Source organism: Pseudopodoces humilis, chromosome 9 (assembly GCF_049639895.1).
Source record: "Pseudopodoces humilis isolate 2021_Gansu_Grassland_sample_001 chromosome 9, ASM4963989v1, whole genome shotgun sequence".
NCBI classification, from domain to species: Eukaryota; Metazoa; Chordata; class Aves; order Passeriformes; family Paridae; genus Pseudopodoces; species Pseudopodoces humilis.
Window position 1 is genome coordinate 28,429,050 of NC_142208.1, and position 18,357 is coordinate 28,447,406.

The following is an 18,357-nucleotide window of genomic DNA, read 5'->3' on the forward strand; positions in this document are numbered from 1 at the left end:
AGGGATCCCCACATGTCAGGGATCTACATGTGCTGCAACTGTGACTTTCCTCCTGACATTCCTCCTGAAAGCAGGCGATTCCTGAAGCCTTGGATAGATGCTCAGACATTCTCTGGCAGCAGCAGCACCCACCAGCTCTCCTTTTGTATGAGACAAAGCACTTTGCAAGGTAAGAAGGTCATGGGGCATTGGGAGGAGATGGGAGAAGCCAGCCTGAAAATTAGGATGTATGGGATGGTCTTGAAGAGACCTGCTGATCCCACAGGCAAGCAGGTACACTGCTGAGCAGCTTTTTGAGCTGATTTCTTTTTAAAAATTTGACTTGAAGTTCCTGCCTAATTTCTAGGCCCTTTCTCTTATAAATTTTAATTAAAAAAGAATAAGTAGGAAAGCGGCTTGGGTCTCTGACATGATCCCTTATTAAATTCACTCTCAAAGACTTGCCTTGATTCAATCAGAAATATTTAATGAGACTTTATGTGATGGGAGCTCATTCCCTTAAGGCTGGGTCAATATTTGAAGCTGGCACAGGCACTGAGGAGGTGGGGTCCCTGCAAAGCCAGCACTAATCCCGTCTGGCATCAGAGGAGCTTGGAGGATGTTGTCCGTGCCAGGTTGTCATTAGTGTCTGGGCTGCTGTTACTAATGGGGCTGTGAATTACTCTCACCCTGGAGGATTTCTGGGTGAGCTTTGGCTGGTCCTGGGCCATGTGCTGACTCCAGGAGAGAGCCTGTTTCTCCTTTTAAAAAATGGGGTTTAAGTAAGAGCCATGATTTTCACCCCATTTAGTCTTACGTTCCCTCAGCAAGCAAAACCATGCCTGTTTGTGGTGAGTAAATGTTGGATGGCACCTGTAGTGTAAAGGCTGCAGCAGGGAAGCTGGGGTTTGATCTCACTGTGCCATCCTCCCTGCATACCAAAAGCTAAGGCCAGCCTGCAAGAGGCCTGCAGATGCTCCCTGTAAAGCAAGCCACCTTCTTCAGCTTCAAAACCCTCCTGCAATCTCACTCTGCAGTAGAAGTAAATAAATCTAATTCATACCTGAGACATATTATATGAACATTCAGACCAACTTCTCCACTGATATGAGGTAATTTTTTTTTTCCTTATAAAATCTTTTACTTCTGTCTTACTGGAAAATCAACATGCCCACTAGCAACCTTGGTGTGCTAGTCAGGAACACCCAGGAGCTTTTGTGGGGTTGTTCTGTGTATCCAAAGCAAGAAATGTGGAGGTACTTAAGCAAGAAACTCACCAAGCTTTCTGTGGGAGTGGAGGCACCAAGAGATATTTCACAGATGTGTCTGTTTTGGTGTCCACTCTGTAAAGGCTTCAACTGTTTAATAACTTTTTTCCTTCCTTTCCAGCTGAAGCCCATCCTGGTTTTCCCTCCCTGCAGCAGGCAGTAAGCCTGCACACAGTTGCTATCTAGTGGCCAGAGGAAGGTAGTGGAAGTTTTTTCACTGCTGGTTCTGAGCAAGAGGACTGCTACAGAGATACAGGCAGGAATCTGTTCCGTGTATTTGTGTGAAGTGTTGGGGTTACTGCTATTTTTCCACGGCAAAGCTCTCTGAAAATTGTTTTGCTTGACGGTGCAATCACTGCTATTTAAGCTATAGTTGCAGTTGTAGACTGCATAGCTAAGGATTTGTAGCAACTAATGGTATTGGGGATTGGATGTACTTGAAATCTCTTGGAAAGTGGAGCAGGGACAAGCCCCATTACTGAGAAAAACACTGGTAACATAATATACTCAACATTTTATTATAAAACCCTCTAAAGCGCCACTTTATAGGTCACAGTTACAACAAAGGAAATGCCTTGAGTTAGGAAAACAATGGGGACACAGAGACATTGTTTAACATTTCTTGTTTGGGGAAAGTGTGTTGTTCAGGACTTGCCTATGTTTACCATTCCCTCATGGAGACATCCCAGCAGGAGCACTGAAGCTGACTGGGCTGTGAAGGGGAAAGCAGAGCTGGTCTTGTCCATGGCTGTCTCAGTACCACTGTGAAATGTCTGGACAACTTCTGGAGGATGACAGCAGGGTGTATGGTGAGGGTGTGGCCCTACACAGATATTTAGGGTGTAGAGAGGGGCTCTTGCCAGCTCATCACGGGCCAAAAGAAAAGCTTCATGGAGTCTGTGGCCTTCTGGTGCTCTGGAGAAGGAAGTCCCCAGGGTCCTTAACCAGATGAGCTAGCAGTTTATTTGCATCATCTTTTCCTATGGGCAAAACCTTGCACAGGGACAACCTGACAGCTGAGGCTCCTGAGGCCTGGCATTAGCAATTCCTCCATCTGCACCACAGTGGAAACTAGAGTCAAAAAAATGGGAGCACGGTCACCTTTCTTGCTTCCAGGATACCCCGACCAAGTGTTTTGTTGGACCCTGGCTCTGGGCAAGTAAGCCCAGAACCCTTGTCAGGACATTCTCTCTCACCCCAGTGACACCACCAGCTCTGGATATCACAGCCCTGTGTATTCCACTGGCTGTCTGGCCCTTGTGTGAAGAAAGAACAGCCCTTTAGAGGTGGTCTCAGGCCTGTCAAATATTTTCAAGGGTGAGGAAGGTACATTTTTCCTTTCTGCCTTTACCTTGGCTTTGGTGTAGCCACAAGACCCCAGGGACAACCCATCCTGGGAACTTGTGCTGCTTTAACTTTGTAGGGTTGGAAAATGGCTCCAGCCCCATCCAGCCAACCCTGTTACTGAGCCTGGGCTCTGCAGGGCCATCAGAGGAGACGAGGTGTCTCCAGGCCATCAGACATGTCAGCAGGTTCCAGGGAGGGGAGGAGTGCATAGATTTCTGCCAACCCACTGCCACCCTTCAAATTTCAATGTCTCTAAGTTTAGCAGTTCCAAATATCCAACATCTTTAATTAGAAAGCTTGGCTAGGGTAGAGAGGGGTGGGCTTTGTGGGCCATACTGCTAGGGCCCAAAGGCAATATTAATGATCAGGAAATAAGGGTGACAGCACCAGTATGGCCAGCAGCTCAGCAGAGCCCTGGCAGTGCACCCTTTCCTGCAGGGCAGGCTGCTCAGCCCTCCAGTGTGGAGGGACACAGGGATGGCTGCAGCTGCAGCTCTGTGAGGATCAGACACCATCACAGCCAGGGCAGGAGCATGGGGACAGCATTACCTCCCCTGTCTTGGGAAAGGACAAGCCCTGAAGGATACACTGGGATCCAGCTTTCCCATGAAACAGCTGAGCAAGCCCTCAAATAGTACTTTTTTTCCTTTTCCTTTTTTTTTTTCATTTTTTATTTAACTTTTTTTTTTTTCAGAATTTCTTTACCTAGAGCTCTTGGTGCTGCCAGTCTGTAGCACAGCTTACAGCATGAGAAGGTGAGCAGCTCAATATTCTAGCAAAGCTGCAGCTGGTAGGAAATGTTAGAATGCATCAGGACACTGATTAAAAATGCCCTGGACAGGCTGCTGTGTGCTTCTCATTCATGTTTGAAGTATTGCTCACTTGTGGGGATAGCCCTTGACTGAAGGCTGGATGAAATGCAGCTGAGTGACAACTGGCAGCAAGACAGGTGAGACTTTAGTTGACTCCAATTTATCAGGACAGGTACAAACTTACCAGGCTGAGGAATAGTAGAGGTCCCTTCTGAATCCACTACAGTCACTAATATAGAAACCTTAATAACTCATTGATAAACCTTCAGAGTAGAAATACACAAAACACCCCTATGTACAGTAACATTCTTGTTTACATCAGCTGGGTTAGGACTTTGATGGAAGGATTGCCACTGGTTGTTATTGTTTTAGCTACAAGATTGGGATTTGTCTGGAAAGAGCAAGTTCTTTTGGGATAACTCATATCAGCAGCTGTTGACTCCAGTGCTGCATCTGAGCCGTGGGTGTGACGTGGAGGAGGCACTTGGTGTGTGGTGGTGTTGAACACCCAACCTCCACAGACAGATGGTTGAATCCCCTGGGCCATGCGTGGGCAATTCGAGTCTTTAGTCCATTTCTGAACAATGTGCTTCTAACTAGCTCCCTTTTTCTCCCATTCCTGCCAAGGAATAAAGGCAAATTAGTCAAAATGGAAATCAGGCAAGCCACATCGTCTGGTCCCCAAGTGGTTTTGGCTGCAGGGTGGGTCAGGGAGATCTTTAAGTTATAAACAATGCATACATTTACTCATTTAAATTGCAGGCAAGGCAAACACAGGTGAAAAGACTGGAGGAGAACCAGGCTGATGTGCTCTGAATTGTGTTGGTCAGGGGTGTTTCCCAGACATGAGACCCCCCCCACAACCCCATCCCACCACAGCCAGTATGCTCCACTGCCAGAAGGGAAAAGCAGTGGCTGTCCCAGATGGATTTTCCTTACCTTAGCTTTCTGTAGGACTGTTCCCTTCCCTGTGACCATAACAGATAAAGGCCGGTTTTTTAAAGCCGTTGCTGAATTGACTGGGGAGTTCTCTGCACTGTTTGCTGGACTGGCACTTTTTGCCTGAACCTACAATAAAAATCATAGAAATGGTTATGACTGTAGATTACTGAGAGAGTTAGCTGCCTTTTCCCACCATCTCCTAGTACAGTGTCATCCCATTCCAATGGTGGTGCATTTTTTCAGTGATATGCCAATTTAAAAAAAAAACAAAACCACCAGGGGTGTTTGTGGTGTGTTTGGGTTTTGGGGACTCTAGAACTAGAGATACAGAGCAGGTGATGGAAATCTCCATTTCATGGGAAACAAGTTCCCAAGAAAGAATTCAGATGTGTGAATCTCCTGTGAAAACCATCCCTGAGCTCAGCCAAGTGCAGGAGCTGAGTTCTGACCTGTGTGGCTCTGGAGGGTGTCGCTCAAGGTCCCACAGGAAAATACAACCACTCTCCTGAGCCCCATCCACCTTTCACTTCCCCATTACTGCTGTTAACTTCATTAGATTATTATTACATTATGTATATTATATATATAATACATACATATAAGCTATACATTTATACAAGACTGCATATTACACTAATGATGCTGTTATTAATTATTACATTTTTAAGCAGGCTGAGACTGCGTGACTGCCCAGCTGCCAGAAAGCTGCTGTGCATCCCAGGGGTGCCCCACATACCCGTGGGGCTGCGTTCTCCAGATGGGTGGTATCCACGGCCGTGCCCAGGGTCACTGGGCCAGACTCTGCCTTCTTCAGGTTCTCTTTCACCTCCACCAGGCTCAGCTCCAGGTCCACCCTCTGGCTTTCCTTCCTTTTGCATTCTTCATCTATCTCCTTCAGCCTCTGCTCCAGGCTCTTGTCTGTGAAGAGAGAGGAATCTTGGGGCTTACTGGGAACCTGGGGAGCTCCTGAGGGGAGCAGGGATCAGGGCATGCCCTGCACATTTTCCTTGTGTTTTGCCCCAAGAGGGACTGTGGCTCTTGCTCTAGTGCAATCTGGGTGATGTGGTTTGTCTCAAAGCACCAGGTTCCCCCATCTCTTCTGGTCCCAGGAGGACCAGGTTCATTGCCCCCTCTTTCTCCATGGCCCCACCTTGGCTCATTTTCACACATCCCACCTTGCCCTGCCCTACCTGTGCTGCCACCAAGCATCTCCTTCAGTTCCCGCCTCTCCTTGCGCAGCTGGGTGAGCTGAGCTCGGATTTCATCCTTCTCCTTCTCCAGCCGTTCCTTCTCCTCTGTGAACCGTTTCACCTCTGCCTCTGTCCTGTTCTTGCCCAGCTTGGTTTCCACTGCTGCTGCTGGAAACACAGCCCACCAACAACAGGGTCAGTCAGGGGAAAAAAAGCAGGAGGGAGAAAACCTTTTCAGGTGCTTGAAAAGAAAACGAAGGAAAGCCTGAAAAGTCACCAACCACTAGAGTCAGCTCACAGACTGCTGTAGAGCAGAGCCAAGTCAAATGAAAGGGCTCCAGCTCTCTTTAAGCACCCTCGGGCCACCTGAGCAGCACACTCACCTGGCAGTGGCATCTTGGGCCGGTGTGCAGGCACCAGCTGGGGACTGCCTGCTGGAACTGTGCCCGCTGGCACCTCGAGGCCCACCTGGGGGAAGGCAGTGTTCTGCTGCTGGGTCTGGATTTTGACAGCAGGCACTCGTGGCAGAACCTCCTCAGGCTCTGGCTTCTCTGGGTGTTTCTGGAAAGGAGAAATGAAGTGGGATGATGAGGTGTAGGGAACTGGCTCAGTGATTAAGCCTGGCCTGGCATCACAGTTTGGACAGTACCTGCTCCGAGGTCTCTGCTGCCTTAGTACAGGGCTCAGCTTCCTTAGCCACAGGGGCTGTCTCAGCTGTGCTCTCTGGGGCAGCCTTGCTGGCAGCCCTTTCTAGAGAGGGTGAGCTGAGGGGTGAAGACTGGCATGACATCTTGCCAGCACAGTGTAGTAAGGTCTTCACTGGGGTGAGATCCAGATACACTCTGTCTTGGTCCGCCTCCAATTTGCTCTCACTCTTGGGTAGTTCTTCCTGCAAAAGAGACCATCTACTGCAACTGGAAGTACAAGAAACATCTCACTGCAGAGCAGAACTCTCTCAGGCAATCTGGAGTATTTTCCAAAAATCTTAGAGGAATTAAAATGCCAGTCTTTGAGTCATTCCACAGAGGGCTTTTGGAAGTACTGAAGGAAAGGCCCCTCCTGTTTTCCTTCAACAGGTCTCTCATGGTAGGAGCAGCCCCATGCAAGGACATCACTGTTGTACATCCAGCAAACCATGCCACACTCTTTGCCTTTCCTGAGTTAACAGTCCCATTCCCAGTATGATCCACTGCTCTTGTCTTTTCACACAGGACTTGCTCTTACAGGCATAAAAAGGAATTTTGAAAGGCTAGGCTCCAAAAAGCCCATTATCACGCTGATGAAAACTGTGGAATTTTATCCCAGCTGCCTGAGGATCCCTACAGCCCCTTTCTGGAAACCTCTCTTCCATTCCTTAGCAACTCCTCTCCACCACTTGCTCCATTGCAAAGGCCAGGATTTCCACAGGGGCTAGGAGTCCCCTTCACCACTGCTGGGGAGCCCTCCCATTCACTGCTGGAGACTCCCCATGGCCAGATGTTTGCCACAGTCCCCCCAGAGCTCCCTGCAGCAGGGCATCTGTCTCACCACAGGCATGTCCGGCAGATCCACATCGTCGTACAGCTCGTCCTGCTGCAGCCTGCCCTTGGGCAGGTTGTCGATGTAGGCGTTGGGTTCAGAGTATTTCCTCTGCATTAGGCTGTGAACAGGCAGCAGGACATCCCATCAGGGGGACTGGATTTGCTGCATGGCTCAGCAGTGCTGCATTTTTAGACATCTGAGAACACCAGTCCTGAGGTGTGGGCAAGGCCAGGCAGATTCAGAGGAGAAGGCAGAGCCATACAAAGCAGTGTGGTCACTGCTGCTGCTGCCCATTAAGCAGCACCCACCAGAGTGGGGCTGTATTTCCCCTGGGCTCATTCCTTTCCTGCCCAGCCCTCACCCACAGCAGCACAGCTGCTCTGCCCCAGTAGCATGATGGACTGGGTGGCCATCTGGAGATGCCCCTGCTTTTGCAACAGCCACTCATGCATGTGCCCCATGGAGAGCTGCAGCTCAGGCCAGATGCACCCTGGTGGGACAGGAAGTGCTCTCCTGTCCCAAAAGAAAGCTGCAGCTGTGAATTTACCACCTATTTCCATGGCAGCCAAAGCCCCCTGCTCTGGCTTGCGTCCCCTCTACCAGCCCCACACAGCCCCAACCCATTACCAGTGACATACAAGAAGGAATTTTTCGCAGCGCTCACAATGCAGGAAACCCTGTCAGCATCCACGTAATCGTAGGTAAATTCCTCTGGGTCTGTTTTCGAGCCTGACTCCGACAAAAGGAGGCCCAGCCAGTGGCCCATTTCCTCTGAGGACTTTGCCTGCAGGGTGATCAGACACAGGACAGGTTGCAGCAGTGGTTCCTCTACACTCACAGGGCTGATGCTGGCTTAGACTGGGTAGGGAAGCATGCTGGCCCGAGCTTCCAAGGGGAAAGATGAAGGTATTTATAATAAACCTAAGGCTGCCTTAAAAGTACAGCTCTATGGATGGACTGATTCAAAAATATGGCAGCCAAATAAATGCAGTTCTTTGCTCTGCTCCTTCCTAAAATTTCTAGTTAGTCTGCATTTTCCTTTCAGTGGTGATCAGCTCAGCTGTCCACAAGAGTAAGAGATGTCTCTGGGGCCGGATGTCTGCAGGGAGCAGCTTTGGGTGAGAAAAGCATGCGGCTTTTATTTTGCACCAGCAGAGTGCAGCAATGGGATTGCCAAAGCAGAGGCAAGGAGACCCGAGCCTGCGAGGTCCCACTGCCAGAGCACAAACCCTTTCCATGGCTCTTTGCAGAGGGGAGAAGAGAAGGGAAGAGTTTAAAGCATCAGACCGTTGCTACGGTCAGTAGCCAATTCCGAGCTGCAGTGAGCAGTCTGACATTTTGCAACATGAAGAGTTAAATTCTAGGCCATGAAGTCAGCTCTAGCAAAGAGCCACATGCACCTCCCAATGCAGGGGACTACACCTGAAGCAAGAAGTTGGCTAATGCAGCCACTTTTTGCATTGATTTGAGGAGTCAGAGCAGTAACCACAAAGTAAAGTTCAGGGCAAGTGAGTATATATACACTTCCCAAACTGGAAAGTATCTTTTAAGCTTTCAGTCTGTTTTATTTAGCAGAGACTTCAATCCCTGGGAAGCCTGCCAGCCAGCCAGTCCATACATGGAGTCTGACATTGAGTCTGACATCCCAACAAAATACAGATTCTTCCATTCACAAAATGTAAATTTTCCCAGCACCTCTTCTTTACATCTGTAATTGGGCAAAATTTCTTAGATACAGACATACCCTGAATCAGAAACTAAACAAAAACATCTTCCAATTTCAAGGCATGCCCTCAAAGTCAGTTGTTTAGCTATAAATATTCCACCCACTAAAAAAATACAGGAAATTGCTCACATTGTCCACCTCCTACTATAATCATGCTGTCGTCAGAGAGAAGTAAGATTAGAGAGAAACAGTCCTGGATGCAGGCATAAGAAAGTAACAGATGGAGATGAATTCACTTGCACTTTCAGGGGCAGATCTGTGACAGGCTTACTTGGGATGTGTGACCCATGGCTTTGGGGCTCTGCTGTCAAAAGATGAAGTTCTCTGTTCCTTCTAACCACAGCCTTAAATCCCTAAAGTGGCATTCTTATCTAACATTAACCAATGCACTGCACAGAACTTAATTATCTAAGGTTATCCTGCAGTCAGGGGAGAGAGATGGGAATCTCCAGAAGACCCCACATGATGATTTTAAGCAGAGCTTCCTCAGAGATGCACACCCTACCTCCAAAACAACCCGTTCCTCGCCGTTGTGCAGGATGCGGAAGGAGTAAAGATGGTCAGGGCTCGGCTCTGGGATGATTTCACAGCCTGCCAAGCTCAGGGGCTGCTGAGCCAGTTTGCTTCGGTTCTTGTCCTGGTAGAAATGGAGGTGTCCATCTTTTATCTGACACCACCGGGACTTCCACTGGCTGTTCACCAGCACGTTCAGGTAACCTGCAAGTAAGAACAGGTTACTTAGACACATTTTCCATTTAACCCATATTAATTTGTGTGCCTGGGGATGTCTAAGAGGTCAGCTATGAGATCACACAACACAAAGCCACAGGCACCAATAAAGAGCAAAAGCACAAAGACAAGCTGTCCTATCCATACAAAGCAGGGTGAAAAGGATAAAATCTTGAAAATGAGACCCTTAAGATTCAGGATAGGTTTGGAGCAGCAAGTTGGCTGCAGATGGCTGTCCAAAGTTGGTCCCAGGTGGTAAATACATTTAAGCTGATCCTCACAACTCTCCCTGCAGGCTCCCACACCCTGGGCAGCACAAATGCCCTGTGTGTGCATGTCTGGTATATACCCACCCTTCCTCTTGGGTCACTCTGAGAGCCACAGGCACCACAATCTGTATGGATTTACTGGCAGGACCACCTGGCATAGGCATGCTTGAGGATGATGCCTGGTGCTCATCCTGTGCTGCACACTGAGATCCAGCCTTGAGACAAGTCCCTGCAGAGGGACTCATACTGCCACTTACTTGAAGTCTCCAGGGATCTCTCTGGGCTATCCAGGGAGCTGGACTTCTTCCTCCCGAGGTTCATCAGGTTGCTCAGTTTCAGGCCAGTTGTGCCCTTCTTCTTAACTAGCAGAAATGAAAAAGACACATGCATGGCTTTCCCAGCTCCCAGCCTGCTGTCCCAGCTGGGGGTCCTGCCCTCACCTCACACACATCCCTTGCAGAGGGAAAACCTGTGACTCAGGGACAGGCTGGAAAACTCCAAAGCCCAGGGAGTTCAGGAGCAAGGTGGCACCAGTAAGATCAGCTAGGGATTTGTGGAAGATGCTAATCTGTATTACTTTACACATGGGTTGGCTCTGACCAAAGGCCAGTCACTGCAGGAGCAGTGGCAGCTGCTTGCATAGCTCTTGCTGGGCAGGTACCAACCTCCCTTCACTTTCCTACACCACGAAATATTTAATTAAGAACCATTACTTATTTACTGTATGCAAGTCCTTTCCTCTCTAAAGAGGGACACAGGTGGCGGGGGGGGCAAGTTTATGTCCAAAGAGGCTCTTCAAAATTCTCCTACTGTGCACATCAGTCAGTGTGTGAATAAGCTTATGGAACCAACAGGTAATCCTGGTAAGAATATCAAATTCCCAGGCAATGAATGCACACACCGCTTTCATAGGTCTGTTTGAGGTGGCAGTGACAGGAGCTACAGCAGCCCTGGCCCCAGGCAGGGTCAAGGGCCTGTTTTCCCTGTCATTCCCAGGGCAAAGTTTTACCATCTTTTGTCTCGGCTGTCTCCATGTGGCCATCGGTGCTGCTCCCGCTCTCGGAGGCTGCAGAGTATCTCTCAGACACCTCCACCTGTAACAAGCACAGGCACAAGCTCCACAGATGCAGGTGACCCATTCTTCCAGCCAGAATGTGCTGCAGTCCTTCTCCCATATTATGAGGTCTCGCTCTCTCTTGTAGAAGATGCTTTCACCCAGGCATCCCCAGCCAGCTCACGCACACTGTGCCGTTCCCATTGTTCCTGAACATGCCCCAGCTGGGCTCACCTCTGAGGAGACACAGAGGCATCACCAGTGCCACCCTGTGGCCTCCTACCCTGCAGCCTGGCTGGTGGGGGCATTTGGCAGTCCCTGTAGGGGGCATGGGCAGAGGAACCAGCCAGGTGCCCAAACAGGTCCATTTTGGGTGTCCACCAGAGACTTAGGAAAGTCTCTTTGTCCTCCCACTGTTTTGGAATGAGCTGCTCCCAGGGGACTGTCACCTAAACCTGGACTAAGAGATAACCCAAGCCCTGGCATCCAAGGGTCTATGTTTCTCCCAAAGCTCTTGGTGAACACAACCACCTCACTGGATGAGATAGAAGATGCTGCCCTAGATAGCTGGTAGCCAAATGCTGAGTTAGTCTGGGAGGGAAGATATGGCAACAAAACTAAGATGCAAAGGAAAATTAAGATGGTTCCAAGAATGCTCCTTTTCAGCAGCACAGGGGTCTGGTTACACTCCTATCAGTCTTTGCTTACCTAAAATTAAGGCACCTACACTACTATCTATTGAAGGAAAGGGCTGGAAAGCCTAAGTGCCAGTTCTGTCTATAGAGACAAGATGTACCTTTGGGTAACCGAGACGCTGTGAGTCTGGGATGTACTGGTTGCCTTCACTGCCTCCTTCACAAAGCAGACCACTGGTCTCTTGGATTACCTGTGCAGAAGGGAAAGCCAAAGCCTGTAAGAGCTGCAGTAACAGGATCAATTCATCTCCCCTAGCTATGACAGGAAAGACCACATCAGGCTGGGAGACCCATGGTTTACTGTCCCTGTGACCCTGGGGACCATCCTGGTGTTGCATCAGGCATCCAGCAGAAAGTGTTGGATCCAAGTCACTGGGAGAGGCTGCCAGCAAAGGCAGCCCTGGTGTCTCACAGCCCCGTGGCTGTCCTGGGTTCCAGGAGGCTCCTCCTCCTGCTACTGTCTCGAGGGAAGGGCTGCATTTACCCCTGCCCTCAGCAAATTCATGCTGGGGACCCACCCCAGACATTTCCCAGCCCTGCCCCAGCAGCTGGGCTGGGAGGTCCCCACGTGGCCTCCAGCACACTGAAGGCTGCAGGGAGCTGCAGGAAAAGTCTATCCCAGGACATGAAAATGAAGTGGTATATTTGTATAAAGGCTTGCAGTGAAGAAGGGAGCCAGAGCAGGGACAGGGCTGAGATAAGAACTGATCTCCCAGCAAAGCATGGGAGCACCAGTGGGACAAGTCCTGAAGGTGTCACTGACCCTGAGCCACTGTTCTGCCTGGTCTTTGCTCTGCAGCCCCAGCACGATGACATCAGCGTTCGTGGGGATGATCTTCAGCTTGTGCTCTTTCTTCCTCACTTGCTTTTCCTTGTGAATGACAGTGCAGCCCAGCAAATTCACGTCGAGCTGGGGGTTGTGGTCTTTGGAGCTCTTGTAGCACTGGGGAAGGAAGACAGGAACAGGTGAGAGGCAGAGGAGGAACCTTCCTGCTCTGAACTCAACCCTGTAAGGGACTCATGCAGCCACACGCACTAAGTGCACTGAGCACAAAAAGGTACTACAGTTCTAAGAAGTCTGCACAGACTACACACAGGAGATCCCTGTATGTACAGGTACACATACATCTGACTGCATGCATACATTGTCTGAAATACCTTTTACTGACACTGGACCATGTATGTGGTTAGCCTCTGGGATAGGTATCCCTTCTGCTTAACCACCTCTAACAGTTTCCCCAAAAAGTATCCCTAGACATTTTGGGGGATTGGTATTTTGGTCACAAATGTGTCCTTGTGCCCCCTTCAGCAATCTCATGTCCACATTCCTTCTGAAAATGGAACAAGATCCCCAAATCTCCAGGACATGGTTTTTGAAGCATTGCTTCTAGGGGTACTTTGGTTTTTGCCAGCTCATTAACAAGGTCTGAGGTGCCACTTCCTTCCCCAGCTCATAAAACCAGATTATTTTAGAGAGAAACTAGAGGATCTGCTCACCAGCAACCTGGTGTCCTTGATAACACACAGCTGTTTTGCCCACTGTCCCAGCCACTTCTTTCTCCACAGGAAGGCACAGATGCGGGCATCCTTCATCAGCTCAATGGTGGCCTCTGGGGATGGCCACTGATGGGTTGCTGACTTGCCTTTGCTGCTCTCTTCCTCATCGTAAGATTCATAGGAACTACTAACGGCTTCACCATCTTCTATAACAAAATCAAAGCTCTATCATTAAATCCATTTTTAGAATTACTCAGAGTCAAATGCTTCCCTCAGCCATGCTCACACATGCACAAGCTTCCAGTGCAGGGATGTGTCTTTTGAGGCACTCCTACAGGAGGATGATTAATACAAAAAGTACCCTCATAGATCCTTTTTTTCTTTCTAGCCCATTATGAATCTCATTGCAGTATTCTGTGCCTAATGGGCTCTGTTAGCAAACACTCAAAAGACACTTCTCAGTTGACCACAAACTTGAGAACATTCCCTCAGACATTTCCTGATGTTTGCTGCTTTTCCCCCAAAGATGCTTTTACTAGCAACTTCAAGCCAAACACTCACAATGTTTAAGACAACAGCAAGCTACAATCAGCCCTTGTCCTCTAAATGCCGTAAGTAAAAATGGTATTTGCAAGGCCATGCAGCAAGCAATGATCTATTGCACTGGAGATGTCATTCACTTTCCCTCTCTGGTCCACCAGGTCCCTCTCTCTCTACTCAGTATCAAAGGCTTTGAAGTAATACTGTTGCAGCACCAAAAAATAGTCATCAGTGGCAAATGTGAGAAGAAGTAGCAACATTTTTTATGTCCATTCTTAAATGGATTGCTGTGTCACTAGGATGAGTTGGAATTTTCAATACTCAGCTCTAAGGCACTGCAGATTATTGGAGTTTTCAGCTGATCAGTGGTACCAGGCTCATCAAAAACACTGAAAATTTTCTCCCTGATTGCAGGGGGTTTTCCAAAATTCTGCTGGCATTTAGAGCTCTGAGTCACAAGATAAACTTACAGAGCAAGATGGTTAAGATTGGGGCAACATTTGTGTAGGGTTTGGTACTCTTGTCCTACCAAACAGCATGGAGGAATATTGTTAAGTTTCTCTCACTGGAATTTAATCTCACTTGGATTCTCACCAAAATCTTACTACCTACATAAAAATAACATTGGTGCAAATTAAAAGAATAAAAGCAGTCAGAAAAGAGAATGAAAAAGGCATTAGGAGCTTCACTGAAGAACGTTTCAGTTGGGTTTGTTCTTTAAATAAAAGGAACTGAGATGCAGTAACAAAGCTACGCTCTTACCCCCAGTAAATTTCACTCTACAACCTCCCTCAAGTGATCAAAACTGCAACAATTAAACAAATTTTCTGAAAAGCAAATACTCCCCTTTGAAGTCTCTGAATGGAGCACACTACTGCCTCACCATCTCCATGCCCTCAATGTATCAAACTGTCCATCTTTTATGGGAAAACTTTACCCCTCACACAGTGCATTCTCATTTTGCAGACCTTGTCCACAGGCCCCCTGCACAGAAATTCAAATGGAGTAAAAATGTAGGCATTTCTCAACCCTACAAACACCAAGAAGCTGAACCTCTGTGCAGCTACAGGACCTCTCCATATGTAGCAGCAGCAAGGATGCCTAAGGGAACATCATCTCCCAAAACTCCCTCCTTATCCACGTGGGGGTATCACTAACCACTCCTCTGGCCTCTTTTGGAAGTCTCTAGTGCCCCCACCTAAGCAGTAGGTCTCAGGCTGCCACCTTACTCCTGAGAAGTCCTGGATTCTCTTCTGTGCATCGACCACAACCACAACTGTGGTTCCTCTCATGAGATGAGCTCCTCCCTACTTGAAGAGCTACAACAACTTCTGTCCTGGTGACACTGCTGCAGCCTCATGAAGGAAAGGCATTTACCAGACAAACTGGGACAAGCCTTGCCTGGTGGCTTGTGACAACCCTGTGATCACTACTAAGGCTCACTCAGTCCCAAATTGTATAGCTCAGGCATCAATGGCAGCCACAATCTTGGATGTCTTTATGTAAATCCACCTCTGCTTTCCTGTGGGTCTTCCCATGAGCTCCCAGGGAGCTAAATCAAAGCCATGATGCAGGAAGCTCAGACATCTTATACTGCCTTTGCCTCAGTGGAGCACCTTCAATAACAGCTACTTGTCAATACAGCCAGCATTACCACACATCAGCTCCACACCAGTGACAGAAGGGGAATAAAAGCTGGGGAAGTTCTCTTCATTGCCGTCCTGAGCACAGGGAAAGCCACAAAAAATAATGCTTTGTGCAAAACAGGGAGAGGTGGTTACCCTCCATGCATGTAACAGGCAAATCCAGGGATGATCTTTGCTAAAACTGAGTTTTTGGGGGATATTTTGGGGTGCTTTTTTGCTATTTTTGTTTAAAAAAGGCACTTCAGGTTTGGAAAGCATGCCATACCCATGGTTATTGTGGCATAAATAACGCCCTCAGTAACCTGCAACCCTGGCCTGGGTCCAGCCGCAGCAAGCCTACCAAAAAGACCTGCACAGTCAAAAAGAAAGAGAAAGGGAGACAAAGAGAGAAAGCCACAGATAAGCAAATGCAGAGAACAACAATGGTGTCAATCCCCTCAGCCAGTGAGGCTGTCCCATCCCTGCACACCTGCGTAGGGCTGAGACTTCAAACAGGGACAGCATTTTCAACCCATCCCCTCAAACAAGGCAATTCCCTTTAAAACAGAATCATCGTCATTGCAATTAAAAGCAGCCAGGGCCGATGAGCTGTTTCAGCCAGAATAATTATTGCTCAGTTGGCAGCCACATTGCCCCTCTCAGTTTTCACTCTGTTCCTTATCGCACCCTCCAATTATGCAAAGGCTGCTGATAAGGGTTTAACACATTTCAGCCCAAGAGGGAAGGGAAGAGCAGCCTCTGCTGGAGCTGGAAAATATAAGGCAGAGCATCCCCACTGGAGGGGTGGGAATGCTGCTGCTGAAAGATGGACCTTGAGACCCAGCAGACTCACCCACTTGCTTTGTTTTAATTAATTCACTCATGGTTTGCTACAGTGCCTCGCAGTCCCACCTCTGATGGTGCACGAAACCTCTATCTCCTCAGCCCATCTGGAGGCTTGCTTTGATGTCCTTTCTTGGCAGTGCACCCACTTATTTTAGTGCTGTTCCTATTTTTGTCTGATCTCACTACGCCCATTTGTTTGGGGACACATGGGTGTCTTCCAAGGCTCATGCTGCAACACTGTCAGAAACAGTATCGCAGAGGGGCTTTTCACAAGAGCTTACAGTGACAGGACAAGGGGAAATGGATTCAAACTGAGAGAGTGTAGGTTTAGCTTAGATTTTAGGAAAAAAAGTTGTTAGTGTAAACATGATGAGGAACTGGCACAGGTTGCTCAGAGAGGCTGTGGATGCCCCAGCCCTGGAAGTGTTCAAGGCAAGGCTGGCTGGAGCTCTGAGCAACCTGGTCTAGTGAAAGGTGTTCCTGTACATGGCAGGGGTGTTGGAACGAGATGATTTTTAAAGTCCCTTCCAAGCCAGGCCATTCTGTGATTCTATGAAAGACCACCAGCAGCTTCCTGGACTGCCACCCCCTCCCTATGCAGCTTGTAGGGAAAGGCACAGAGGGCTTTGGGGGGTTACTGGGGCCAGAACAAAGCCATGCATGTCCAGACTGCTCTTTAGCAATAGCAGTCACACCAAGGTCCCAGATGATTTGCTAGCAGTGAGCATCACTCTGTAGGACAGGTACAAAGTATCACTGACATCTGATAGGGCACAGGGTCGGGCAGAGGGAAGGGATGGGGAGCCTGTGCTTGTAGAAACACAGGACAGAGACCTGCAGGTTTTCCCACATGCTGCAGTATGATTTCTTGAGGCAAACCAGGGCACCAGCATCACTGCCCAGCTCCCCTGTGCACAGCACACCACACTTCACCTTCTCCTGAGCCCCCACAGCCTCTCCTGCCACATACCTGCTGCTCCACATCTCTCCCTGCTCCTTCTGGCTCACCCTGCAAGGAACCACCTCCAACATGAGGTTCCTGAACAGGACAGAGATTCTCACGATGATTCCTTCCTCCTCACACAAAACATACTTTGTAGCACATCAGGAGGTTTGTGGAGAAGGGATGTGGTGGGGAGGGGACCGGTGGCTGAGCAATCTCAGGATGCAAAGGCACCACACACCTCAGTGGTGAGGAATCACTGAAATCCTCTGTCCCATCTCTCCTGGCTTCACAGGATAGGAGCCTATCTCCACTTACAGCTCTGATAGTGCTCAGTAAAACACGGAGCCTGCTGGTGCAACAGCTGATCACAGCAGCCTCATCTGGACAGTGCTCTCATCATTTGTGCTTTTCTCTTTTTGCAGAGCTCTGATCTCTCATTTCCTTAAGCATCTAGATTTCAGTGGGTGGTGGGTGTATTTGTGTCTTGGACCAGCAGGTTACCAAGGAAAAGAGGTGGGAGCTGGGTATGCACTTCTCATTCTTGCCAGCCAAGTCTCTGAACTGAGGGCAAGTTTATGGAGCTGCACGGGTAACACAAGCTGGGTATCCCAGCACATGGATCCATGGCTGCATTCCAGCTAATCTGGTGTGTGCCTTTTTATGCCATGGCTCTGAATAATTTATCCACTTCCCCAGTGTGCAGTGTAGCATGCAGGAGGGGAAAAGAAATCTCCTTTATCTTCCATTGCAGGCACAGGGATGAGGCTGCAGCAGCCTGGACTGCCCCAGCTGCAGCAGGGCTTCACAGCCCTCACCTCAGCCAAATGACCCAGAGTCTTTCAGCAAAACACAGGGCAGAGCCAGAGGGGCCTCTCCTCTGCATTGAAACTGCACCTTTCACCCGGGCCACAATGAGCCTGAACCTTTTCCCACCTGAGCTGGGCACTATCTTCTGTTCACTGACATGGAGATTCAAAGCCCAGTAGTTTACACTGGGGCTAGAGAGAACCCAGCTTCTCCCAGATGAAGCCCAGATTCAACAGCCAAGGATTTGGATCCCAATCTTTCACCCTTAACTCTCACTTCTTTGCTTGCCTCAACTCTTGCCACTCAGCTCTGCCCATGCCACACACTCTGCTGCAGCCAAGGCAGATGAGCAGAGATGTGCCTCTGCAGTGGGGTGATATAATCTATCTCTTAAATGGATTATAAAGTGATGACAAGATCAGCTCAGCTATCAGATCAGAGGAAGGCAATCTCTCAGTGAAGGGTGTTCAACAAAAGGATGCAGGAATACCTGGTAAAAAGTGAGAATGTGGGAGTTCAGCATGCAGCAGCCTCCTCCCAGAGGGAACAGCCACGGGTGGCACT

General features: G+C 48.8%; 1 protein-coding gene across 3 annotated transcripts in view; it reads right to left on the reverse strand.

Moving 5' to 3' along the window:
- Positions 1-1,765: 1,765 nt before the first annotated feature.
- AFAP1L2 (actin filament associated protein 1 like 2) overlaps positions 1,766-18,357 on the reverse strand; it is a 63,431-nt gene continuing 46,839 nt past the window's right edge. For 2 of the 3 annotated variants that reach the window (XM_014250122.2, XM_088059631.1), the window contains 14 exons: positions 13,030-13,235; positions 12,296-12,475; positions 11,634-11,723; positions 10,793-10,877; positions 10,041-10,145; positions 9,291-9,502; positions 7,698-7,843; positions 7,066-7,177; positions 6,188-6,427; positions 5,922-6,099; positions 5,539-5,706; positions 5,085-5,266; positions 4,346-4,474; positions 1,766-4,025 (listed from right to left, as the gene is read on the reverse strand). In XM_014250122.2, the coding sequence (XP_014105597.1) occupies positions 3,999-4,025; positions 4,346-4,474; positions 5,085-5,266; positions 5,539-5,706; positions 5,922-6,099; positions 6,188-6,427; positions 7,066-7,177; positions 7,698-7,843; positions 9,291-9,502; positions 10,041-10,145; positions 10,793-10,877; positions 11,634-11,723; positions 12,296-12,475; positions 13,030-13,235 (2,060 nt within the window). In that variant the 3' untranslated portion in view covers positions 1,766-3,998. The remainder of the gene's footprint in view (positions 4,026-4,345; positions 4,475-5,084; positions 5,267-5,538; positions 5,707-5,921; positions 6,100-6,187; positions 6,428-7,065; positions 7,178-7,697; positions 7,844-9,290; positions 9,503-10,040; positions 10,146-10,792; positions 10,878-11,633; positions 11,724-12,295; positions 12,476-13,029; positions 13,236-18,357) is intronic. The other variant, XM_014250123.2, reaches the window with a different exon arrangement.